This window comes from Dasypus novemcinctus, chromosome 20 (genome assembly GCF_030445035.2).
Source record: "Dasypus novemcinctus isolate mDasNov1 chromosome 20, mDasNov1.1.hap2, whole genome shotgun sequence".
NCBI classification, from domain to species: domain Eukaryota; kingdom Metazoa; phylum Chordata; class Mammalia; order Cingulata; family Dasypodidae; genus Dasypus; species Dasypus novemcinctus.
The window spans coordinates 45242283-45266380 of NC_080692.1; the positions used below are offsets into that span (position 1 = coordinate 45242283).

The 24098-nt window shown below is 35.4% G+C and overlaps 1 protein-coding gene across 7 annotated transcripts in view; it reads right to left on the bottom strand.

The window, feature by feature from the left end:
• The window catches only part of SOX5 (SRY-box transcription factor 5), a 474102-nt gene that overhangs the window by 193391 nt on the left and 256613 nt on the right, over positions 1-24098 (bottom strand). For all 7 annotated transcript variants that reach the window (XM_058282906.2, XM_058282908.1, XM_058282904.1 and 4 more), the window contains 2 exons: positions 10023-10195; positions 4527-4595 (listed from right to left, as the gene is read on the bottom strand). In XM_058282906.2, the coding sequence (XP_058138889.1) occupies positions 4527-4595; positions 10023-10195 (242 nt within the window). The remainder of the gene's footprint in view (positions 1-4526; positions 4596-10022; positions 10196-24098) is intronic.

The window sequence follows — 24098 nt, forward strand, 5'->3', positions numbered from 1 at the left end:
TTAAAACTAGGATGTATGTCCTCCAAAAGTATAGGAACCTTGTCCCATTACAAGCTTCAAGATTACAGGGCACTCTAGTCTACAGAAATACTCAGTTTGTGGTTATAATGGAACTTGAGTAGCAGACACTTATTCATTTACTTTGAAAGGATTTAGTAACAGTGGATCAGGTCAAGATGAACCGTTGGCCTCGGACCATTATTAGAAACATAAATCACCAAACCATAAACATAAGAAACAGGTTCATTTAATGGTTAAAAAAAAAAAAAAAAAAAAAAAAAAAGGAAGTAAAATATGGGCATTGTAGCATGTACACAACAGAATAAAAGAAAAAAAGGTTTTTCCTCAAATAACCATTTAGAAAAACATTTTCTCTAAAATATCTATAAATTTCAACTCATGTATTAATGTGCATTAAAAGTTAGCTAGACACAGTAATTCTTTCCCTTGAGAAAAATAAACATATATTTAAGGAAAATAATGTTGAATAATAGAAAAAGATGATTGAGACTTCTCAGCATTACTAAAATTAAATGTAATAAAGAAATTAAGAGTTTTTGAGGGAAGATGGGATGTTTCTGATAATATGACATGATTTTATTCTTAGACTAAATTAATTTATGATGTTGCAAAAATAACGGCAAACCTTCTTAATTCTGGGTTATATGAATAAGCCTGGCAGAATACTGTAATCTTATAAAGTCTTTATAAGGACAAATGTAGTCTTCAATCCAATTATAATCATATATTTTTAGAGCTAAGGTTGCTTTTTAAAGAGACAGATAAAAACATTTTATAAAGAGCTGATCCTACGCAATTATATAAATCTGGTTCACTTGCAAATTCTAACTGCATTTTTCCTTTAAATAAGTAACACTAGAGTAAAACCTACCACCACTCTTTATCTGGTGTTGAAAAAGACAGAATTAACAGGCCAAGGGGAACTTTAAATAACCTGGTTAGAGAAGAGACTACATGAATACATATGTATGTACACACATACAAATTTGCTCATTCATTTTTCAAATCAAATTACAAATACTCAATGGAATAAAAATGTCTCCTTAAATGAGATCTCATTAAGAGAACGAGGATAATGTTGTGGAACACCAACTTTCCTGTTATTTAACATATTCACAAAGTGTGAAAATTCACACTAACTCACCCTATCAACCTAACCCATCTAGCAGATCTGGCTAACCCATCTAATGTATGAATTTACCACAATTTGGACCACATTAGTGTCATGTGCATTTATAATTGAAACAAAAATATTACAGGCATCCTAAGTGAGGACTACATAGCACCATAGTACACTATTTCATCAGTATAGGAACTGGAATGAATTGTTTCTTATATAGAATTTATAGGAAAAACGATACCACAAAACATCCAAGAATATGCAATAAAGATGAATAATGTAAAACGTTATGTTTATTTCTATCAGGTCTATTTAAGAAAGAAAAACAAAGAAATTTATCAAAATCAAAATATAATATGTAGGTATTTTCAAATAAATAAAATACAAACTTTGCTAAATTCTTACGTGAGCATTTGATTACTTATGCATTGGTAAAAGTAAATTATATGATTATATTTGTTAGAAAGTATACTCGTATTTCAATATATCAAGTTTAATTTTTACTCTTCCTCCTCTTTGTCCTATATTGCCAAGAAAAAAGAGGAAGAGGGAAGAGATTAAAAATAGAGAGAAAACATTCTAAAAAGAAACACTGTAAAGTTTTTATTTCCACATGTTCCACTAAATCAATGAAAAATGATACTCGTAATTATTTGAACAATCAATAAACTAAATAATTCAAATATATTGTAACTTTCTTAACTATTAAGTGTTTAGAAGACTGCCCAAATTAACAATATATAGAATATACTTTATCTATGCTTTTATTTATTCAATGAATTAGAAATTGTGGAAATTAATTGTTTTCAATTGTGGGTACTGCACAGTGTTTATTATTTGTTGTTGGAACATTTACTTTCTAATCTTTTTTTCTCTTTTAAATAATAGCTTGACGGGTTTTGAAACCATCAGTTTATTTATCTGTACTAACCCTAGAAAGAGGACAGATGCATACACACACACATACACACACATACACACACATAAAATATCTCAATATCTCTTTATGTTTTCTCCAGATTCCTTTCAGTGTGACTTTATTTCCTTTAGGGCACTATTCAGTTGATTGTCTTCTTCACTCTGTGAACTAGTGGAGGCCAACAGCCTAACATTTTGATCAAAGACAAATTCTAATAAAGTAGATTTTCCCAGGAAAAAAAAAAAAGACACATTCTAAGTTATTATGATTCTCATACTCCGCAAAATTTCTACAATATGAAGCAAAACTTTGGTTCTACCAGTTCTAGTTATACAAGTAACAATTTCTTTTTTTTTTAATTATTTATTTATTTTTTTAAATTACATTATGAAAAATATGAGGTCCCATTCAACCCCACCGCCCCCGCCCCCCACTCCCCCCACAGCAACACTCTCTCCCATCATCATGACACATCCATTGCACCTGGTAAGTTCATCTCTGAGCATCACTGCACCCCATAGTCAATGGTCCACATCATAGCCCAGACTCTCTCACGTTCCATCCAGTGGGCCCTGGGGGGATCTATAATGTCCCGTAAACAATTTCTATCTAGTTTTACCAGTAACTAGTGGCATGAGCTTGGGCAAGTCATTAAACTTCACCTTAGCTGTATGGACTATGGTTTCTATAACTATACTGATTCTATGGCAGATAATTTTTAAAGTTATTTTCATTTCAAAATATTCTGACTTATAAATTATAGAGTTTCATGCCCTAGAGCAAGAAATCCATCCATTTCAATATTTTGTCATTATGACAGAGCTTAAAATCCACACTTTGAATGTAGTGGCCATAAATGTGGAATAATTTTTTAAAAAGCACTGAAGGTAATGGCTAAATTTAGTTGGTCAGAACACAAAGCTTTTTGAGCTTTATAAATACTTACAGGCTTAGGCACATTTCTGCAACTCTTTCATAAAGGACTGATCTCAGTAGTCTCATAGAAATTATAAAATTTCCAACTGTTGGTACCCTTATCAAATCCTAGCAAAATCAACTGATTTGCAAAGGGCCTCAGTGCTAATTATGGAATTGTATCTGATTTACAATAAGAAATTATCACAACAATTTTAATGCTTCATTTTTCAAAAATTAAAAACATTTAAACATAGAGAACCTGGTGTCAAAAACTAAAACTATATTCAAAAGACATTGTGCTTAGACTGAACTGCATGAAATCCAATGAACAGTTTTAGATCAATGAATTTCTTAACGACACTCCAGCTATGAACAGACAATAACACATTAGAGATGTACTGCTCATATTTACAGAAAGGAAGGCAAAGACCCCTGGTTGGAACATGTCATTCAAACTGTGACCAGCTCACTAAAATCCCAGGTAGGATGAGGATGAATCAGCTGCAATTGGGCATTTCCCATGCTCCAGGGTAAAGAAATTAAGTGTCCCTGACCCAGTAAGATAAAATGGGAGAAAATTCATTGGCAAAAAAAGTTAAAATATGTTTAACATATGAAAAATAATTTTGGCATATTTGTGTCTGTCATTTATGCTACTTATGCTTATTATAATACGTTCGATACTCAAGATACAACCACAGGAGAATGGTTTTCTCCTTAGTAAAGCTGACTCTAAATCTAAAAGTTGCTCCCTGATGATGATGATATCTAGGGTTGGATTCATAGCTCCATGAATTAGATTCCTTTTCTACCTAGTCGTAATAAATATGTATTGAGTACCTACTGCGTGCTTTGGCATTATACTAAGGCTTTCCATATAAGATTTTACTAAATCTGCAGACAATCCCTATGAAGTAGATGCTTTTATCATCCCCATTTTCACAAAGGGAAACTAAAGATATTACAGAATTTGTGCTTCTAGCAAGTGGTGGAGATAGTTATAACCCCATAAATTACTTTTTCCTTTTGTTAACACCATAGCCGCTTCCTTCCTTCTTTATTGGTGCTACTCATTTCAAATTTTCACAGAAGAAACATAGGGAGGATTCTCCAGCTGATACAAAAGTTGAAATTAGCCTTGAATATCAAACTATTACCTTGCCTAACTCCCCCCTTTATCACACATGGCTCTTGAGCATGCCATAGGAAAGTTCCATGGCTCTGTAACAGAAACCTTACTAGACCTCTCTGCTTTGGTTCTTCCCATTTGAACACTTTTACATATCAAACATTTTAAACATTAAAGAATAGAGAAAATAATAATGGCCTCTCAGCAAAGAATGAAAGCTACTGCCAGCCTGCGAAGCCGGGACCTCCCTGTTACACTTGGGCCTGTGACAGCGCCCTCCAGTTTCACGATTCACGTGGCACAGAAAGCAACGTGTCATGAATTAGACTGACAGTAACTGGAAGTCCTTTCGGTTAGGTCGTAGGAGTCTGAGGAACATACATATTTTTAATCGCATACATGAAATTATGATTTCTGACCTGGATCTGTTGCTGAAGCAAATTGATTTTGTGCTGCTGCTGCAGAAGCTGCTGCTGTTGTCTCGCAATCTGTGGAGAAATTGCACATGAAAACTGTAAATGTGCACTGTCATCCTGGCTGGGGGAGCCCAGTGCTCCAGTTCTGAAAAAATTTGCTTTGACATTGACTAAGATGATAAAAATAGATGTAGTTAAGCCCCAATATTATCAGCCATTCATCCTTATGTCAGATCAAATAAGATATCAAGACTTAATCCTCAGGAACAGTTATGCTTCTTCTGACCTAGAGTAAATGAAGCCTAAGACACGACAACACTGATCCTGGCATGAATTATTGGGGCTGCAAAAATCCCTCTTCTAGGCAATATATTAAGAAGACTCCACTTTTTTCATTTTCACTTGTTTTCTTTTTCTACCAGATAAAGTTGTTATATAAACAGGGGGTGGCTGTGCCCAAGGAGTTCAGAGTAGGACAAAGTAGTGTAAGACACTATATTCCTTAGGTTATTCTTGGCTTTTCTTTTTTTTCATTTTTAATTAAAAAAATAGATATTTAGATTACATAAATGCACCTAAAATACATAGGGGATACCCATATGCCCTGCTCCCCACACTGCCCACATTTACTCACATTAACAATGTCCTTCGTTAGTGTGGTACATTCATGGCAATTGATGAGCACATTTTAGAGCATTGACATTAAGCAGGGATTATAGTTCACATTGTAGTTTACACTCTCTCATACACAATTCTGTAGGTTATGGCAAGATATATAATGGTCTGCATCTGTTGTTGTAATATCATTCAGGACAATTCCCAAGTCCCGAAAATGCCCCCATATTACACCTGTTTTCTTTCTCCCTGACCTCAGAACCTCCTCCCACAAACCAGTAGCCTACCTACTCCTCGATGGACTTCATTTGGTTTCTTCTTCATTTCTCTACCAAAAATATTCTTAATAAAGTCACAATCACTTCCATTTTGCCAATTCTGAAGGGTTTTTTAAATTGTTATTTTTCAGTCCTCTTATTTTTCATCTCTCATCGGTATTCAAACCTCAAGTGCTTTCCTTTCACCGAGCTACCTTCTTTCCTTGGCTTCTATGTCTTCCTATTTCCCTGGTTTTGCTCCTACTTTTTCAGCTACTTCTTTGCATTCACCATTATTGGCTCTGTCTAGTTATTAGCTTTATAAGACTTGACTTTCGATTCTATTTCCTCTTCTATACCTTCTTCATTTATGCCGAGGACTTATAAATTTGTTTCCCTAGTCTTTAATCTTCAGACCCATTTCTTCAACTGCCTTCTCAAATGTTCTTCGAATTCAACAGGTTCAAAACTAAACTCAGGACTTAGCCCTCCATACAGTCCTCTTAAGAGTTTTCTAATGAAGGGAATAGAACAATCATCCCCTTGTTATTTGCTCTTTCAATACCATTCACATTTACATAATACTTTATCATATGCTATGCCTTTTTAGTTATTTTTTATTAACAACTCTTGTCTCTTAGGAAGAAGTCCACAACTACAGTGAGCACAGGGATCATGGATGTTTGACACCCCATTTGCACAGTGCCTGGTGCATGAGACGTACTGAATAAAGAACTGATGAAGAATGCATGAGTGAATAGAGGAGGAGAAAATTTCAAATACTCATTACAGGGAGAAAAAACTTTTGAGAATGCAAGTTCCAACCTCCAGACATTTGTCACTGTCTTATAAAAAGCTCTGATTCTTATTCTCATGATTTTATAATCACCATCATTTTCACTGCAGAAACGTATTTCTTAACCTCTGTATCAGAGAGTTAAAATTTCAGGAAACAATGGATACTTGTAAAGTTCATTACTTTGAATCAAAGTTAGAATCCATGATGGCAGAGGATCTACAGAGTTACACAGATGAATTTATTCCCTTTATGGGCACTGATAAAATTATTATTATTTTTATGATTTCATTTTATCTTAGAGATATGGTAAAAGCCTTCCTTATTTTCTGATGGTAGCAAAGAAGATGGTAGGAAAGGAAATGTTATTTTTTCCCCTTACGTCTAGGGATCTTACGTCACCCACATATCAATATTTTGTCTGATATTTACATCCTTTTAGCATCACTTTGAAAATACATCAAGAATCTGACCACTTCATAGACCTCTCCACTCCTGCCCCGTTTCAAGTCACAGTTGTCCCCTGGCTGGCTTGCTGTAATGGTCTTCTACAGAAGCTTCTTTCTGCTTCTCTCCTTGCCCCCTACAGTCTATTATAAAGCATGTTCCAAAGAGATCTTTTAAATATGTAAGTTGTGTAATGTTATTATCTTTTCAAAACCCTCTGTCTTACTCAAGAGCAAAAGCCAATGTCCTTAAGACCCTATATGATTTGGCCACCTGCTTCCTCTCTGATACCATCTCTGCCATCTTCTCCCCCTTGTCACTCCACTCTAGCCACACTGTCCTCCTAACTGTCTCTTAAACACACCAAGGGTGCTCTGACCTACTTCCCCAAGGAGATCCCAGCCTCTGGGCCACTGTACTTGCCTTCTATCTAGAATGCTATACCTAGAGAGCTACATGGCTCACTCCCTCACTTCCTACAAGTCTCTACTCAAATGCTTACTCATCAATCAAGTGTTCCCTGAGCAAATGGTTAGAATAGATTCTCTCTCTACTTGGCACTCTCATCCCCAATTCCCACTTTATTTTTCACCATACCATAATACTTATTAGTATATACTAGATTTTACTTGTTTATTTATTTATTATTAATCTTCCCCAACTAGAATTTAATTCAGGAGAGTTTTGGGTCTTTTATTTCCTGCTGTATCACCAGTAAGTAGAACAGAGCCTAGCATCAAATTGGTGCTCAATAAATATCAGGTGACTTGATGAATGTGGAATGGCGCTTAGACACTGGTAGAAAGGCTGATCAGCAAGCAGATGCACCTGAGCTTTTATGAGCTTTACTAGGACACTGGAGTGCACAGAGTAGCAAAACCACACATGGATTAGAGAGTGCTGGGAGGAGGGTTGGAAAAGGGGTTTTCAGAGAAGATGAACCTGACCTGGAGCTTAAGAATAAATATTAAACACCCTTCAAGAGTTCCCTATGTCCCCTGGTGAGAAAAAAGATCACTGACCCAGAGGAATGGGGACTCTCATGCCAGCACTCAGGCCTCGGGGTTTATAGTCACCATAGTCTATTGGAGAGCAGAGAGAGCTCTAGGAAACTGACCTGGAGGTCTCAGGAGGGTTTTCTCTGAGGCCGTATACAGTTCATTGCCCGGCATCTCTCCAACACAGGGGAGAAATCCTGGAAGAACCTAAGTGTTTCTAAAGTTCCAAGGAGAATGTCAGGGATCTTGAGAAAGTAAAAAATAAAATAAAAATTCTAGAATCTTTGATGATATTCAAAGACAGGCCAGATGGTAAAAGAGAAAGTAAAGAACCTGTTTTCCATTAGTGATTGCTTAGAATTTTCAGAAGTCTGCCGTCAGACCTACAAAAGCAAGAAGGGATTTTCTGCAAAGAAATATCCCCAGCTGGAGCTCCATTTGCAGAAGATTTTCTAGATTTCAGCTGTCTGAAGGCATTGAGAGCTAAGGACAAGAAAAGTGGTGCTTTTCTAGGCAGCCACATAAAGAATTCTGAATTCTTACATAATAGGGCTCAAGCAAGGGGAATATGGGCCATATCCAAGAACAGTTTAAACCTAACTTTAAGGAAACTTATGAGGCATTTCATTAAAATTAAAAGTGTAATCGTTCAAGCAAAGATGAACCACCAGTAGAGATGGGAAACCTGAAGGAAAGGTGAGGGGTGGGGTGGTTTCTCCAATGCAATCTGAGTATTTCTTCACCTCTGCTAGTTTTTACCTTTGAAAGCTAGTTTGAGGGTATTGCAGGGAAGTGGCCTATTCTAGTTGGGGTGGTGAGTAGACCAAGTGCAGAACATGGGACTTAGCCCTGGAAAAGAGGTGTCAACCTTCCATACAAGCCAATCCTACTATACCCTCTACTTTCCCTTCCCGTTACCAATTTTCTTGAAGTAAAAATTCATATGACATGCCTCATTTTCTCACCATATATTTGTCAACTCTTATGTGTAACTTTGGCTCCCAAAACTCTGTGAAAGTCTCACTGTCTTCAAGGTCAACAATGAGAATTTAAATGAGAAATCTAGGAAATTTGATTTGGTGTTAGAAGGACTTCTTTAATTGTCTATAGCATCTAACACTGTTCCCTGACTTCTTAAAATCTCCACCTTGTCTTGGCTCCTACAACACCCTATTCCTGGACCTTCAGTATTTTGGATTGTTTTTGGATATGTTTATTTTCTTCTTTTTACCAGTTCTATGGTATTATCTCCCAAGGATCTATCTACACTTAGTTCCTTTCTATTTCCGATGACACCGCCACTCTAACTTGGACCTACAAATTTGCTAGTCTCTGCGTGAAATTCTTTGACTCCAGATAATATAGCTGCCTCTCTTCTGTCGCTTAGGTCTGAAAAATTTATCTGACCACCCAATCTAAGAAGCAGCATCTCATCAATCCAATCAATATCTATTGCATTATTCTTTTAAAATGTCTTCAAAATACTTACCATTATCTGAAATTATTTTGTTAATTCTCTCTCTCTTTCCACTAGAACGTAGGGACTTTGTCTCTCTGGTTAATTGAGGTAGCCTAAGTAATTAATTAGCACAGTGCCTGGTGCATATGCACTCAATTATTGGTTGTTGATTAAATGAGTGAATGTTATCTACTCCAGTGGTTTAAAATATCCTCTCCATGTACATAATCTAAGAAATTTAGCTCTGGTTTCTCTTCCAAAGTGCTGATTGGTGTTTCTGTTTCTTGCATACCTCCAGCTGACAACAACTCTAATTCAACGTGTATAAAACCACCTTCTGTTCCAAATTTGCCCTCCTTCTGACTTTCTCTATTTCTGGTGATGGCATCACCATTCTCCTTACTAACCAGGCTTAAAAACTTTCCTCTTCCTTTTGCCCATTCAAAAACTTCTACTTACAATAACTCTTCCATTCATTTACTCCTTTCTTCTCTTTTTCCATGACCTCTACCCTACCTACTTTTTATTCTCACTCCCTCTTATCTAGAAAATTGTAACAGCCTCCTAAATGAACGACCTGCACATAACTGAACATTCACTTTACTTGTTGAATCCTATCTATCCTCCACTGCTCATCTCAAATCTGATTTGTTTAAGGAACTCTTTCATAATATTCCTGGATGGAACTCTTCATTTAGCTCTCCATGGTTCTTTTTTTACCTCTTTTACAATCTGTTGGAATTTTCCCTTGATTATAGTTATTTCTATATACTTACTCCCAAAGCAGCTGGTACGATTCTAAAGATGAGATTGGTTGGTTTGTCTTTTTATTCATTTATGGGGGGCACTTACTCATTGTTGTGTGCCTCTAACAGTGTCCTGTGACTACCAGGCACAGGGATGACCGAGCCCGTCTTTCTTACTCACCTGCTCTTGTTGCTGCTTGGCCAGCTCCATTTGCTGGCGCTGTTTCTCAATCTGAGACGCGGCCAGTTTCTTCTGCTCATCATGGGCAGCCAGCAGCTGCTCTCGCAGGCTGGTCAGCTGATTGATCATGCCCATAAGCTGCCTCTCCTTCTCGGCCAGGCTTTCAGGAGTCCCTGAAAATAACATGGCGATAAAACATAGAAGTGAGAAGGTTTTCCAATGACTATGACTCTGTTGTATAGTGAACTATTCTAGGTAGAAGGGTCAATACATGTAACAAATATACCTCACAGTAAAAACTGATGTCTAGTTACAATTACAAAATACCAGAATGAACAAACACTGTTTTTGTTTTTTTTTTAAATGTATGATAAGAAATTCTCTATACATTTTACTTTGATTTTACAAGTATATCGAAATTGTTGGCAGAGCATCTACTATTTTTAGTATTCTATGCTAGGGCCTGTGGGAAGTAAAAAGAATAAAAGAACAGTTCCTGGCCTTAAATAGTTTTCCATCTAATTAAAGAGACAAGACAAAAACATGAAACTGATATAGCTGTGATTATTAAATAAGAGATCAAGGCGTTACTATTAGGGATAATGATTTGCTTCTTTTAAAAAATACTCATGAAGAGTCAGAGCAAAGGAAACCCATAAAAGGGGAAAATAATCTTATTTAGTCAATCAAGTTTTAGGCCATTTTCCCATATTCAACTAAGAAGCATTCTTCAAAAATAGAGTAGAGTTAACAAGGAAAATTTTTCACATTTGAGAACACAGATTCAGCCTATCACAAAATAATGAAATGTGGCTGGTACACTAACAGATCACATTATGGTCACCTGAGAGTATATATATAAATCTAAGATTTGGAGAAGCAACGGTAGTCATTGAAAATCAATAGTATGCCTAAGATATTTAAAACACACCAGTGAATCTTCTTAGTCATGTTAAAATATTTATTTGATACACAGGAAATGTGAATAGTTCACCAAAGCAGAAACAATATTATTTTTAATAGTTCTTTTTAAACTCACCAAATAAACAAGATCTATAAAGTGCTAGCAGTAAGAGAGTACATGCTTCTTAATTATAATTTTCACTTCAAACATAAGATGATAAGCACTATTTTAACAATGTGTTTGCCACCTGTATATGTAATTAGATAGAATTATCTGTTATAGCTCAGTCACCCTTACCGACCCCACTGCATTTTTTCCTACCAATTTATGCTAAAAAAGCATGCAACTTTTTAGGAAGTAGTAGCTATAGTTAGTGGCTTATAATTTTCATGTGCCCATTTGAAATGGAAATAAAGTTTCTAATGTATTTTATATAGGCTTGCGAACAAACATCCAGGGGAAAAAAAGTGTGAATACAAACTTATGCGAGAACCATGTCTTATACTACTTATTATCAACAATAAGTCTTGTTCAGGGAAAATGCTCAGTATGTATTTGCTAAAATGTATTATACCTCTGATATCTGGATTCCATCAGGACATAGGAACATTCATTCTAAGATTAATAACTACATGACTGTTGTTATTATAACCCTAATGTTAAATAAACTAGAATATATTCTGGGAAGATTTTTTAATGAAAAAATTCTAATTATGATAAGATGAACATCTTCATACATTGTTAGTGGAAGAGTACATTGCTACCACATTTCTAGGAATATACACTATGAATAGAAATATATATCACGTCTTGGAAGGCTCATAAACTTCAAGGGGCTATTCTTTTCCTAGAAATATAGCCCAAGAAAACTTTTAGAGATGTAGATAAATATGAACAAGTGTTTTAAATGAAATACTAGAAACAATATGAAAGACAAATGGGGATAATCAAATAAATATGGGAAATTCATAGTATTTTAGAGCCATGAAAACTACTTTAGAAGAATATTTTTTGATATGGGTGACATAAAATCATATGGAAAGACTGGATAGATAATAAATATTTGTATAAATATTCACCTGAATGTCCATATGCACATGCCTATATTTATAGAAAAATGACTGGAAGCAAATTTACCAGTGAATTAAAAGTAGCTATTTCTAGGTAGTGAGATTATAGGGCATTTTAGTTTTGTTTTCATATTTTTGTATTTGATGTATTTTTAATAATTAGTATTATTATGTACTTTGAAAAAAATTATGCCACACAAATATATGGGAATGTAACTTAAAAGCTTAAGTTGGCATTACCTATTTCAATGGATCAGTATAATATGAATCTACAATGAAATATACTCCATTGGTGATGAATACAATCAAATTCCACTTTGGATCACTTTGGTATTCAGTATATGAAAAAAATAACAAAATCCCTTTGTCTTCATTGAGACACATAAGTAAGAAATTTTAAAATATTAAAACAAATCTAATTTTATATAGCTTATATTCATTTCAAACTTTCTGAACCTTTAGTCCACCTCCCTGCATCCTGATACTTCTTACATGACTTCCAGGAAAAAAACTCCACTGTTTCTCTTACTTTGCAGACATTTTCTTCTCAATCCTTTCAGTAAGCATTCTCTTCTGTCTATCCATAAATGCTCACATTTTTACCAATCCCACCTTTTTCCTTTTTTTTTTAGCCCTAGCTAACTAAACTTCTACATACTGTATTCCACAATTCTAAGACACATATTTCATATATTTAAAACTTTAAGTCTTATAATGGATAGTATCCTACAATCAGTGAAAAACTAAGGTATATGCCCAACTTAAAACTCTTCCTCAGCCCTAGTAACTTATTTCTAGATGTAGATAGAGTATCTCCATGTGAGTGTGCCTCTCAGTCTTAAAATTCAGCATTTACAAAATGGATCTCACCATCTTTCTTCTGATTTTATATTATCAATACTCAACATACTAAGTGAGATACATAAAACATCACCCTCAATTTTCTTCTCAACTTTTTATCCCTTCATCCATTATATCACAAACCACAATAATTTTTCCTCAAAAAGGATTTCTCTTTAAATTTAATTAATTAAACTGATTTTTAGGGAAGTGGATTTGGCTCAACTGATAGAGTGTCTGCCTACCATATGGGAGGTCCACGTTCAAATCCAGGGCCTCCCGACCCATGTGGTGAGTGGGCCCACGTGCTGTGCCACGCAGGGATGTCCCCTGCGTAGGGGAACCCCATGCACAAGGGGTGCACCCTGCAAGGAGAGCCACCCTGCATAAGAAAGGTGCAGCCTGCCCAGGAGTGGCACCGTACACACGAAGAGCTGATGCAGCAAGATGACACAACAAAGAGAGACACAGATTCCCAGTGCCGCTGACAAAAATGCAAGTGGACACAGAAGAACGCACAGCAAATGGACACAGAGAGCAGACAACAGGGGGAGAGGGGGGAAGGGGAGAGAAAGAAATACAAATAAATCTTTTTAAAAACCCTGATTTTTAAAATACTTATATGCTCACACGAGACAAAAAGCAGTAATGACAATAAGGTACGGAGTGAAAGATCTCCTTCTAACACTGTCCTTTCAAAGATAATGGCTGTGTATTATTTTCTTTTTAATCCTGTCAGAGATTGTTAATGCAGATAAATTTAAGCATTTTTCAGAATATTTTCTTTACACAAATGTCCACATAATATAAATACTGCTTTATCACATCTGTGGAAAGCTCATTTCCTGCTCCCTTCTCCATCTCCACTGCCATTTTTCATTGTTTTTTTTTTTTTCATGAGCTGTTTTAGTAAATTTTAATAGAACTTCTTGTCATCAATTTATCCTTCTATAGATTAATCCTCTCACCTGGTATCAAAATTGTTTTCCTAGAAAACAAATCTAGTTGCCACCTCTGCTGCTTAAAGGCCTATACTTGTTCCCTCTTGGCTTCAGAATAAAATGCTGACTCATTCTTAAGGATGAACAAAGTACTTCAAGATATGATTCAAGTTTTTTCTTCCTTGGGGCAACCTAAATTCTAGCCACACTGAATTTTCTATAATCTTCCCTCAATGCCACCCTTAACAAGATACTTGACCATGCCACTTTCTATTAAACTCTTGTTCTTCATCACCCAACTGCTGTGTCCTGTTTTTTTGCAGTTCTTTTCCTGATTCACTCTGAGAATAGCTGTTCCCTTCTCTGGAAATCCACACAGTTTATTATAGTAGATAATCATTACATCACATTATTTTATTTCCATGTTTCTCAAAGTAGGCAGGGAAGACTGTGACAGCAGCAACTATTAATCATGGACTTTTATATCCTCAGTACTTACTACAGGGCCTGGCACATAATAGGTCATTTAAAATTCTTTAATGAATGAGATAAAGAATAAAAACTCTTTCTTTAAGGCACTCTCAAAATTAGGCATGTCAAATAGCTGTGAAAAATGGGAGGGTTTTTTCTTAATCTTATAAGAGTTGCATAAGGATTCAAGTTTTGTCTTAAGAGAGATGATCCAAGAGACTTTAGCTTTTGGCACAGAAATATTTCCCTTTTTTTTGTAAAAAAACTAAATGAAGATGAGGACTTAGCCCCAGGACCTCATCACTAAATCGTCACAGTCTTCATAATGATCTCCAAGAGGGTCGGGAGGGACCAATAAATGTTCTGTGAACAGAGGAGAAACTAGTTAGGGCTATAAAACATCTCAGAATTGAAAAAAAAAAAAAAAGGAAAAGAAAAAGAATATTCAGTAGATCCTTGGAAACCTTCAGAGACCCACCTGCCAAACAAAAAGAGAAACTATGGTTTCTTCATGTGAAGGCATGTTTTTAAGTCTTACAACATATCTAATAGTAGGGGTACACAATCACATATATATAGACTAGTTCAATCTGACTCAGATAACTAATGTGTGAATTTAAGTGTGTGTTTGGGTGTCATTGATGGTAATTCATTTCCATGTTTCAGTTATTTATACACTTGTGTATTTTAATCTATTTTCAGTCTTTCTTCAATCCCCTTATAATGGAAGATTACTGAAGTAGGAGACAAATATACTCGCTTTTAGTTCCTCTCCCTGCCTAGAAACTACAGGTATGGCAAATATCTAGGGACTCTTAGAATTTATGGGTTCCATAGAAGATGCACAGATCAGAATATTCCTTAATATAATGCAAAAGGAGTCAAGAGGGAGAGGAACCAGCTTCAGCCATCTTCATCTCAGTAACAGACACCACTGCCCATATGTGGCTTAGCCAAAATCCAGGTGGCATTCTAGATTCTTTTGTCTGTCTCAATGTCCATACCTAATCCATTAGAAATCCTACCAAGTATTCTAACTCAGACCATGTATTTTCATTTTTATTGCAATGCCTCTATTCGGACACTGTCATCTCTTGCCTTGGCTAAGTCAACAATATTCTAACTGATCTAACTTCTACTTCTTCCCCTACTAAAATCCATTTCCAAACAAAAGTTCAAAGTGATTTGTTTAAAAATGTAAACCAAACCATGTCACACTCCTGAATAATACCATTTCAAAGCTTTACATTGCCCTTGGAATAAAATTCTAACTCCCAAGCCTTACAAAGCCCTGAGTACTCTGGCCCTTGCCCACTTCCCTGGCATCATTTCCTCCCATTTTCTCTTTTGCCAATATACTTCACTCATGATGGCCTTCTTTGGGTTCCCCTAATACCCATATGCACACCTGCTCCCACCTTAGGACTCCTGGGATTCTACTTAAGTCTCTTAGAAAGCGCTTCTCCACCTCAGCAATGTCGACATTTTGGACTGGGCTGTCTTATGCTACATGTCTAGCATGCCAGTAACACCCCACCCCCAGCTATGACAAGAAACACTTCCAGATGTTGCTAAGTTTCCTGTGGGGGAGCAAATCATCTCCAGCTGAGAACCTCTTCCAATGTTTGGTTTTGTCATTCATTTGGCTCATTTACACATTTACAGCAAACACCTCCTATGTGCCTCCCAGGGTTCTAGGTGCTGAGTACAATGCAATGAAAAGGACAGACAAGAGCACCTGCCCTCATGGAGCTTCCATTTAAATGGAAGAGATAAAACGAAAGTAAGAAATACACTCAGATCCATCCCAATAGTAAAGTAAAAGCCAGCTCCTCAGATGGCCTTCCCCCAACACTGAAATTATAGATGCCACCACTTACTTTCTATCACATCACCCATTTGTAATTCACATTTCATAGTATTTAACATCATATGTTGTGTTCTTATTGATGTAATTTTTTTAGTATCTCCTAGTAGAGTACAAGCTCCATGAGAGCAGGAAACTAGTTTGTTTTATTCAACTCTGTAGCCTCAGCATCTATAGAATAAACCCTGGCACATGGTATGCACTCCATACCACTTGTTGAAGGAACAAAATAAATAAATACACTTTTTAAGAATAGTGAAAAATTCTTGTTTGATTGATAGTGCACAAATCCATGAGCAAAGATAATCCTCATTGGGATAATCTCAAACACATGGCAATAATAAGGGAAAAAATATGTGGGACCTAATAGTTCCCCTACATTGTTTTCTCCCTTCCCTGACAAAAGAAATAAATATATGGCTTGAAATCAACTCTTCAATATCAATGTAAACTTTTGAGAGTTATTGTCCAAATGAAGGAATGGTAAAAGTAAATTAATTCCAGAAGGGAAAAGTCCTAGAATTGTAATGGTATAAATAAACTAGATATTGTGTTTCTTCCTTCAAAAAATAAGTAACAGAAATTAAATTATGTGTTTCAAAGCAACAATCAGTCTTTACCAGGACTTTCTTCTTCTATTATTGGTATTTCTTCGACCATCAGTGTTATAATTTGGATAGGATTTTCCTGGGTTTGTTTTTTTCTGGAAATGTTGCTTTCAACTTGTATGACACTTGAAGCATCTAAAACTTATTAATTGCAGTGCCTTTGAAATCTACATGTTGAAAGACTGTAAGCTCTGGGAAGGTAGTGGTGAAGATTTATGTACCCCAGAAAAGGATTTTCTTAAATTTAATCCATTCCTGTGGGTGTGAACTCACTGTAAGTAGGATCCTTTTTTTACCATTTATTTTTTCCATTTTTTAAATTTAGTCACAGGTTTACCAAAAAATCAGACAGAAAGGACAGAATTCCCATATACCATCCTATTATTAACACCTTGCATTAGAGTGGTACATTTGTTACCATTTAATGAAAGCAGATTTTTACAACTGTACTATTAACTGTAGTCCATCATTTATAATAGGGTTCATTGTTTGTATTGTACAACCGTACATTAAAAAAAAATTTTTTTAATTCTACAACATATATACTACCTCTACTTTCTAAAAATAAAATTTTCTTAAAGTATAAAATTCATACATGAACATACATAAACAATAAGTGTATACTGAAATTGTGAATTTATAAAACCAACATGCATACATCATATAGGGCTTCTATATATCACCCTCCCATTGTTGTAAAATATTTATTGTTGTGAAATATTTATTACAAACTATGAAAGAGCATCATCAAAACATTAATAATAATTATAGCCCATATCTTATATTTGGTATATTGCCCCCCAAATCACCCAATTATTAACACCCTGTATTAGTATTACATATTTGTTATAGTTCGTGATAGCACATTCTCATATTTGTTCTGTTAACCACAGCTCTTCCACCACTGGATTCCCTGTGTTACACAGTCCCATGCTGTATACACTCCATTCAAAGTATACATTTAGTGGCTCTCATTTTTATCACAGATTGTGCTGTCATCACCTCAGTCAATTTTTTGAGTTTTCATTACTCCAAAAGGAAAAATCCCACACATTATACATCCCTACTGCTGTCCCTTAGAGTTGATATAATCTTTTCTTTGCCATTGCTACAAAATTATTATAATATTACTGTTAACTATAAGCCATAAGTTACAGTTGTTGTAATTTTCCATGTGTCACCATATGCTTAACATTTTGTAAAAAAAAATAATATAATAAATATAAGAATGTAAATAGGGCCCTTTGATAAGGCTACTTCAGTTAAGGCATGGCCACCTCAATCAGGCTGGATCTTAATCCTATTACTGGAGTCCTGTATAAGTGCAGTCAAATTCAGACAAAGAGAGAGAAAGTACAGAAGTAAAAAGCTGAAATTAATGAAACTTGGAGGGCAATGAGGAGGATAGAAAAAGCTACACGTGCATTGCCAAGTGACAAACTAACACCCAAGAATTGCCTGCACCCAGCCTCAGAACACCAGTTTTTGGGGAGAAAACATCACCTTGATGATCCTTTGATTTGGACTTTCTTTTAGCCTCAAAACTGCAAGCTAATAAAGTCCCATTGTGTAAGCTAACACATTTCATAGTATTTGACAGAGCAGCCTAGAGGACTAAAACAGCTACCATTTATCTCTAGAACATAGCATCTGGCAAGAGAGATCACTGTATTTGTTGAACTGAAAATATATTGAATAAAAGCTAATTTAAATTCTTCTTAATTTACAACTGAAGCTCCCTTCAGTGACACTCTTATCTAACAAGATAGAAAAGGCAGACCCTTTATATCAAAATGGATGAAAGGAAATGGCATTTTTCTAGTTCTTCAAAGGAGTATTTTGTAGGTTACCTGACTTATGTATATCTATGAACTGGTCTTTTTCTTAGAGAAATAATTTAATCAAACTTTGATAAAACTTAGCAATATATTCTTCACTGCAATATAGATATTCCTCAGAATTTAGAGTCAAAATTATCTAAGGTACACCAAACATGGCTGTGTATAAATTAATTGACTTCCTAATGTGTTACACTGGTAATTTATTGTTACCGACTTCTAGATTAATACCATTGATTTTGAAAAAAAGGGTTGTTGTTTTGCTTCAGTTATCATACAAGGCAGGCTCTGGCTTGAATTTAAATAAAGCTATTCTAGAAATCTTTTGATCTTAAGGGCAAGATTGCCTTTGGAGTGACATGAAACATCTGACATATAGCAGTGGTCTTTACCAACATGATCCCATGGACGGATGTTTTGTTTCTATGACATTATGAAATATATGTGTGCATTATAATTTTTTCAGTGAAAACAAGGGTCATCCTTGGTAACTTTTTTAAAAAGTATGGTTCAATAAAATATCTTCTTATGCATTTTTACTTTTCAATGCAGATTATAATTTTAGAAACTTTCCCAACTATTCCATCCACTTACTTAGATATTATACTTAAGAACGTAAAAAAATTTTTTTAAAATATCACATTAATTCTTCTGCATTTATGGATTTGAGTGTAAGTTAGTAAAAGCCATTTAAATATGTGACATTTTTAATTTGTCATTAATTCTTCAAATATGTACTGGGCTCCTAACTTTGTGTCAATAGTAAGCTATATAATCTATAAGGTGAAGGACAGTATATAAAAAAGCTAAAAATACAAAACAACACATTTGTACTATGCACATACCTAAGCACACTATCACATGGGTGCAAATCAGAGAGCCTCTTCATCTAAGTGTGGTGAATCTTGAAGTGTTATAAAGTATTAAAGCACTTTAGAGGGAAGTGAACGTGGCTCAAATGACAGAGTGTCTGCCTACCATATGGGAGGTTCAGGGATCAAATCCAGGGCCTCCTGGCCCATGTGGTGAGCTGGCCCAAACGCGGCACTGCCGTGCACAAGGAGTGCTGTGCCACATAGGGGTGTCCTCCATGTAGGGGAGCCCCACAAGCAAGGCGTGCACCCTGCATTGAGCCATGCTGCATTGAAAAAGCATAGCCTGCCCAGGAGTGGCACCATACACATGGAGAGCTGATGCAGAAAGATGACACAACAAAAGGAGACACAGATTCCCAGTACTGCCGAGAATGCACATGGACACAGAAGAACACACAGCAAATGGACACAGAAAGCAGACAACTGGGTGGGGGGTGGGATAAATAATAAATAATAAAATAAATCTTTTAAATAATAAAATAAAGTAATTTAGAGATCATCCAGTTCAACTTTACTGAAGACAGTCAAGTATTCAATCAAGATTTGATTTTGTACAACTAAAGTATGTAGCTTTGGATAAAAAAATTTCTGTGAGCCTCACTTTTTAAATATGCAATGTAGGAATAAAATGACTTTGTTACAATAATCTTGTAAGAATAATGCTTAAAAAGTGTCTGTCACATAAGTAGGCAGGTAATAAATAATAACATACAGTTCTTCCAAAAAAAAAAAAAAGACTGATTAGGAAATAAACTAAAAGTATTAACTTGATTTCCACAAGGTCATTGGAAGAATCAGGGACACAAGACACCAAATCTTTTTTACTCTACCAGGATTCCCTAATGAAGGTATATTAGTCTAAATTGGGAAAACGTTTTAGGTTAATTGTATCACCCAATGACCTGCAGAGTGTTTCAATAAACTTTGGAGTATATCCTTCATGAAAACAAATATTATTTTTATAACGATTTTGAGTTAGAAATCTTACCATCCCTTACAAAAATGAATATTTATTCAATAAATGAATCCTTTTTTAAATAGGGAAAAATGTTGAGAGCCTGTATTTTAGTTTCCCAGTTTCTATAACAAATATTATACAATGGGTTGGCTTAAACAATGGAGATTTGTTGACTCATGGTCTGAGGCAAGGAGAAATTCAGAATCAGGGCATCAGCAAGTCAATGCTTTCTCACTGAAGACTTTGGCGTTCCAGAGTTGGCTGCTGGAGATTCCTGCTCCTCGGTTTTTCTGTCAAATGGCAATGTGCATGGCGGCATCTTCCCTTGTCTCCCGCAGATTCCATGAACTTCCGCTCTTACTGTGGCTTCTCGTTCCATGTTTAATTTCCTTTGCTTTTAAGTATTTCACCCATACTGGATGAAAGCACACCCTCATTCACTTTGGGCACCTTAACTCATAACATCGTCAAAGGTCCTGTTTACAAATGGGTGCACACCCACACAACCAGGAGTTGGGACCTGAACTTGCCTTTTTGGGAAAGACATGATTTGATTTCCAACAATGTTCTTCTCAAATATAACCCAGATTAAATATGTAACAACTGAGTATTTCACATTATGTTTAAAACATGTAGTTATTAAATACTTGCTTTCAAAGAAAGCTATGTAAGCTTCCTAATTATAGTTGGATAATCAATATACAGATCATTTGAGATCTGGTAGCTGATTCGCTTCCCCTCACATGCTATATTTATATAATGGCATCCCAAGACAGGGCAAATGATTGGTTTACAGAAAACAGTCACTTTTCACTCTTAGAGGCAATGCCAATTTATTCTGAAACCTTATATTCTGTGTGCCAGCAGTTCTTCTTTAGTTTTTATGAAATGGTTTTTACAAAAAGTGAAAACATTATCTATAAGCAACAGAGGAAGTATAGAACAAGTTTAGGAGATTAAGAACATTAAACATTTACTTCATTTAGAAGTTAATGACTATGTATTTTATACCTTCTTCATGGCTGACTCTTGTATTGAACAAATCCCTCATCTACCAGTTCCCTCACAATACAATCATCATTTCCTATCCCTTTAAAATAAGCACACATATATGTTTCTAGGCTAATACACAAATGAATGCCACAAAGTTACTTTCAGCAACCCATGTGATTCTTCAATAGTAAGTGGATTTTCAAAAGAATGGGTTTAAAACAACTCTCAAAGTGATATAACCCCTTCTACACCTAAATTTTGAAATTTTAGTTTCCATATTTCAGAGTTACAAAATTCCAAGTTTCCTTCACTAGATTTATTACTTGGGATCTGATTCTTATTCTAAGGTTGCTTGTTTTTAAATTGGTGAATGCCATTTAAAAGGAATTATCTCTTTCAAACTGCTTACTGAAACTACAAACCAGTTTTATTTCAAAATTGTACATCATCTAAGAGATTATCCACTTTAATCTACACAGTGACTCTACAAAGTATATGGTCTTTAATTCATGAGCTCAGAAAAGCTGTAGTACCACTGAATGGATTATTTCCTTGAATTCATTATTCTCATTTCTAGAGCTGTTTGGTATTTTTCTTTATGTCCCATTTTCTAAGAACAGGATTATAGTCTTTTTAATAACAATTTTTATTTTATGGCCATTTTTTTCATTTTTACCAAAGTCAGCTTGTATTTTCCCTAATACCAGATAGAGCACTTTTGCAGGATGAAATTATTTTCGTTTTGTAAGAAGATAGATTTAGACCAGGGTGAGAAGAGTCAGGCAGTGAAACACCAGCCAGCCTCTGAAGAATTCTTAAATCAAGGCAGAGATCTAGAATTTTCTGAGTGACCTATACAGAAAATTTCCCGAACAATGCCCTGCTTTTATAACCTTATCAAAACAGAAATACCTGTGAGCGAAATTTGCCCTCAGATATTTCTGTCATAATTCTACAAACAAATATAAAGTCAGCAAAACACAAAATTTGCAATTACTTTGTTGAAAAGCAAATGATCTGTTTAGATGCTGTCCTAGGTGCCAATGAAGTGACCTTCAGTGTAATGGAATTTCATGCTAGCTGAAACAAAGCATGACACAATTGTTACTCAACTAAGTGCAGGCCCTTTTTATCCTCTTCTCAGTTAACTCTGAGGCTAGAAGGGTTAGTTCTTTACCATTCACACAACTGTTACTCAGTGCTTTCTGCTACAGATGAGGGCAAAAGGCTCTGAATTGGCCAGTTACACTATTCGGCTGGTTAGAAGAGACAAATAATTCCTTTAGGCAGCTAATCAGTTTGTAAAGTATATTGACTGTTGTCTGCCGAGCTTTTTAGTCAAACTGTTTTGTTCTGCAAAACTGGATCTGGCATCCTTTTTGTGTGTTCATGAGGGGACTATTTCTAATGTAACTTTAAAACCTAATTATTTCATATTTCCAAAGTACCAGAGCATAAAATGGTATAAATTCTAACAGGCAAAATAATCTAACATGAAAAATAATTTTATGTTCTGAGAAGTGGGTGACCTTTACTAACTCACATTGTTTCCTGAAAAATGAGATTGACCTTAAGTGGGTATGACAACTATTTATTGATAGCTATACTTTCCAAATCAAATGCTATTTATTTCTCACACTTTACAAAATTTTTCATTTTTACTTTTTAAATAAGCAATAATAAGGAACGCTTCTATAAACTTTGCCCAACTGTGATTCTAATATTTGTGTAAATGTCCTGAAGTAATTCACTAACAGCAACTTAAAGCACAGGACTTAGGAACTGAGCTCAGTCCTCACTTGCCAAGTCTTAAATATTCAAGAAAGGACACACACACACTCACACACCTCTCACAGAACTAATTAAAAGTTCAAATGGAAAAAAAGTTTCAATCCACAAGACCTGGTAAAAACTGTAAAGGCTGTAAACATCCTAGCCTATGCAAAGGATGCAAATATATGTTACCATTCATATATTTGCATTCAAATATATTGTTACCATTAATAAAGCACCTAACAATTAAGTTCATATTTTCAGACTTATTTTTCTTCCCCCCACCAAAACCCGGTATATGTCTACATGAGACTTACACCTTTATTTGGCCCCATAAAAAAGAGCTGCCACACAGCTAAGCCACTGTTCTTGTTTAATTTCTGAGGTGGCATGAAAACCACATTCCTGGGCAATATGTAATCATCGTGCTTGACCCCCAAGAAGCTTTTAGTCAGATTCACCTACCCCCAGAGGGCAACATACTATTGTATCCTCTCTACTTTCTAGCCACCTACAAACAAAGGATAGTAATTGCAACTGTCACGGGCAGTCAGTAGGAAGAATAACCCAGTGAGTGTTTTCCCAGTTTACTGCCAAATCTGACCTGAGCATCAAATAACCATGCCCCCTACAGATGAAAGACCTACAATTGCTTTTAAAATGCATCAGAAAATACCTTTTTGAACAGAACCAGAGGACAATAACCAAACTTGTGCTCTGAACGTGACGCTTAAAACACTCAAAATTAAAGGCAGAAAGTTCCTTTGTGACTGTACAGTAGCATCTTAACTAAGCCCCCAGGCAAGCCTGAAAGGACAGTTGATCTTCCCTCTAAGCTTATCACCACTGCTGTTGCTACTTTTAAGTTTGACTTGTGAAGGAAAATGAGGAAGGGAAGAAAAATGGAATGAAATCACTAGGCTTGCAACAGGAGTTCC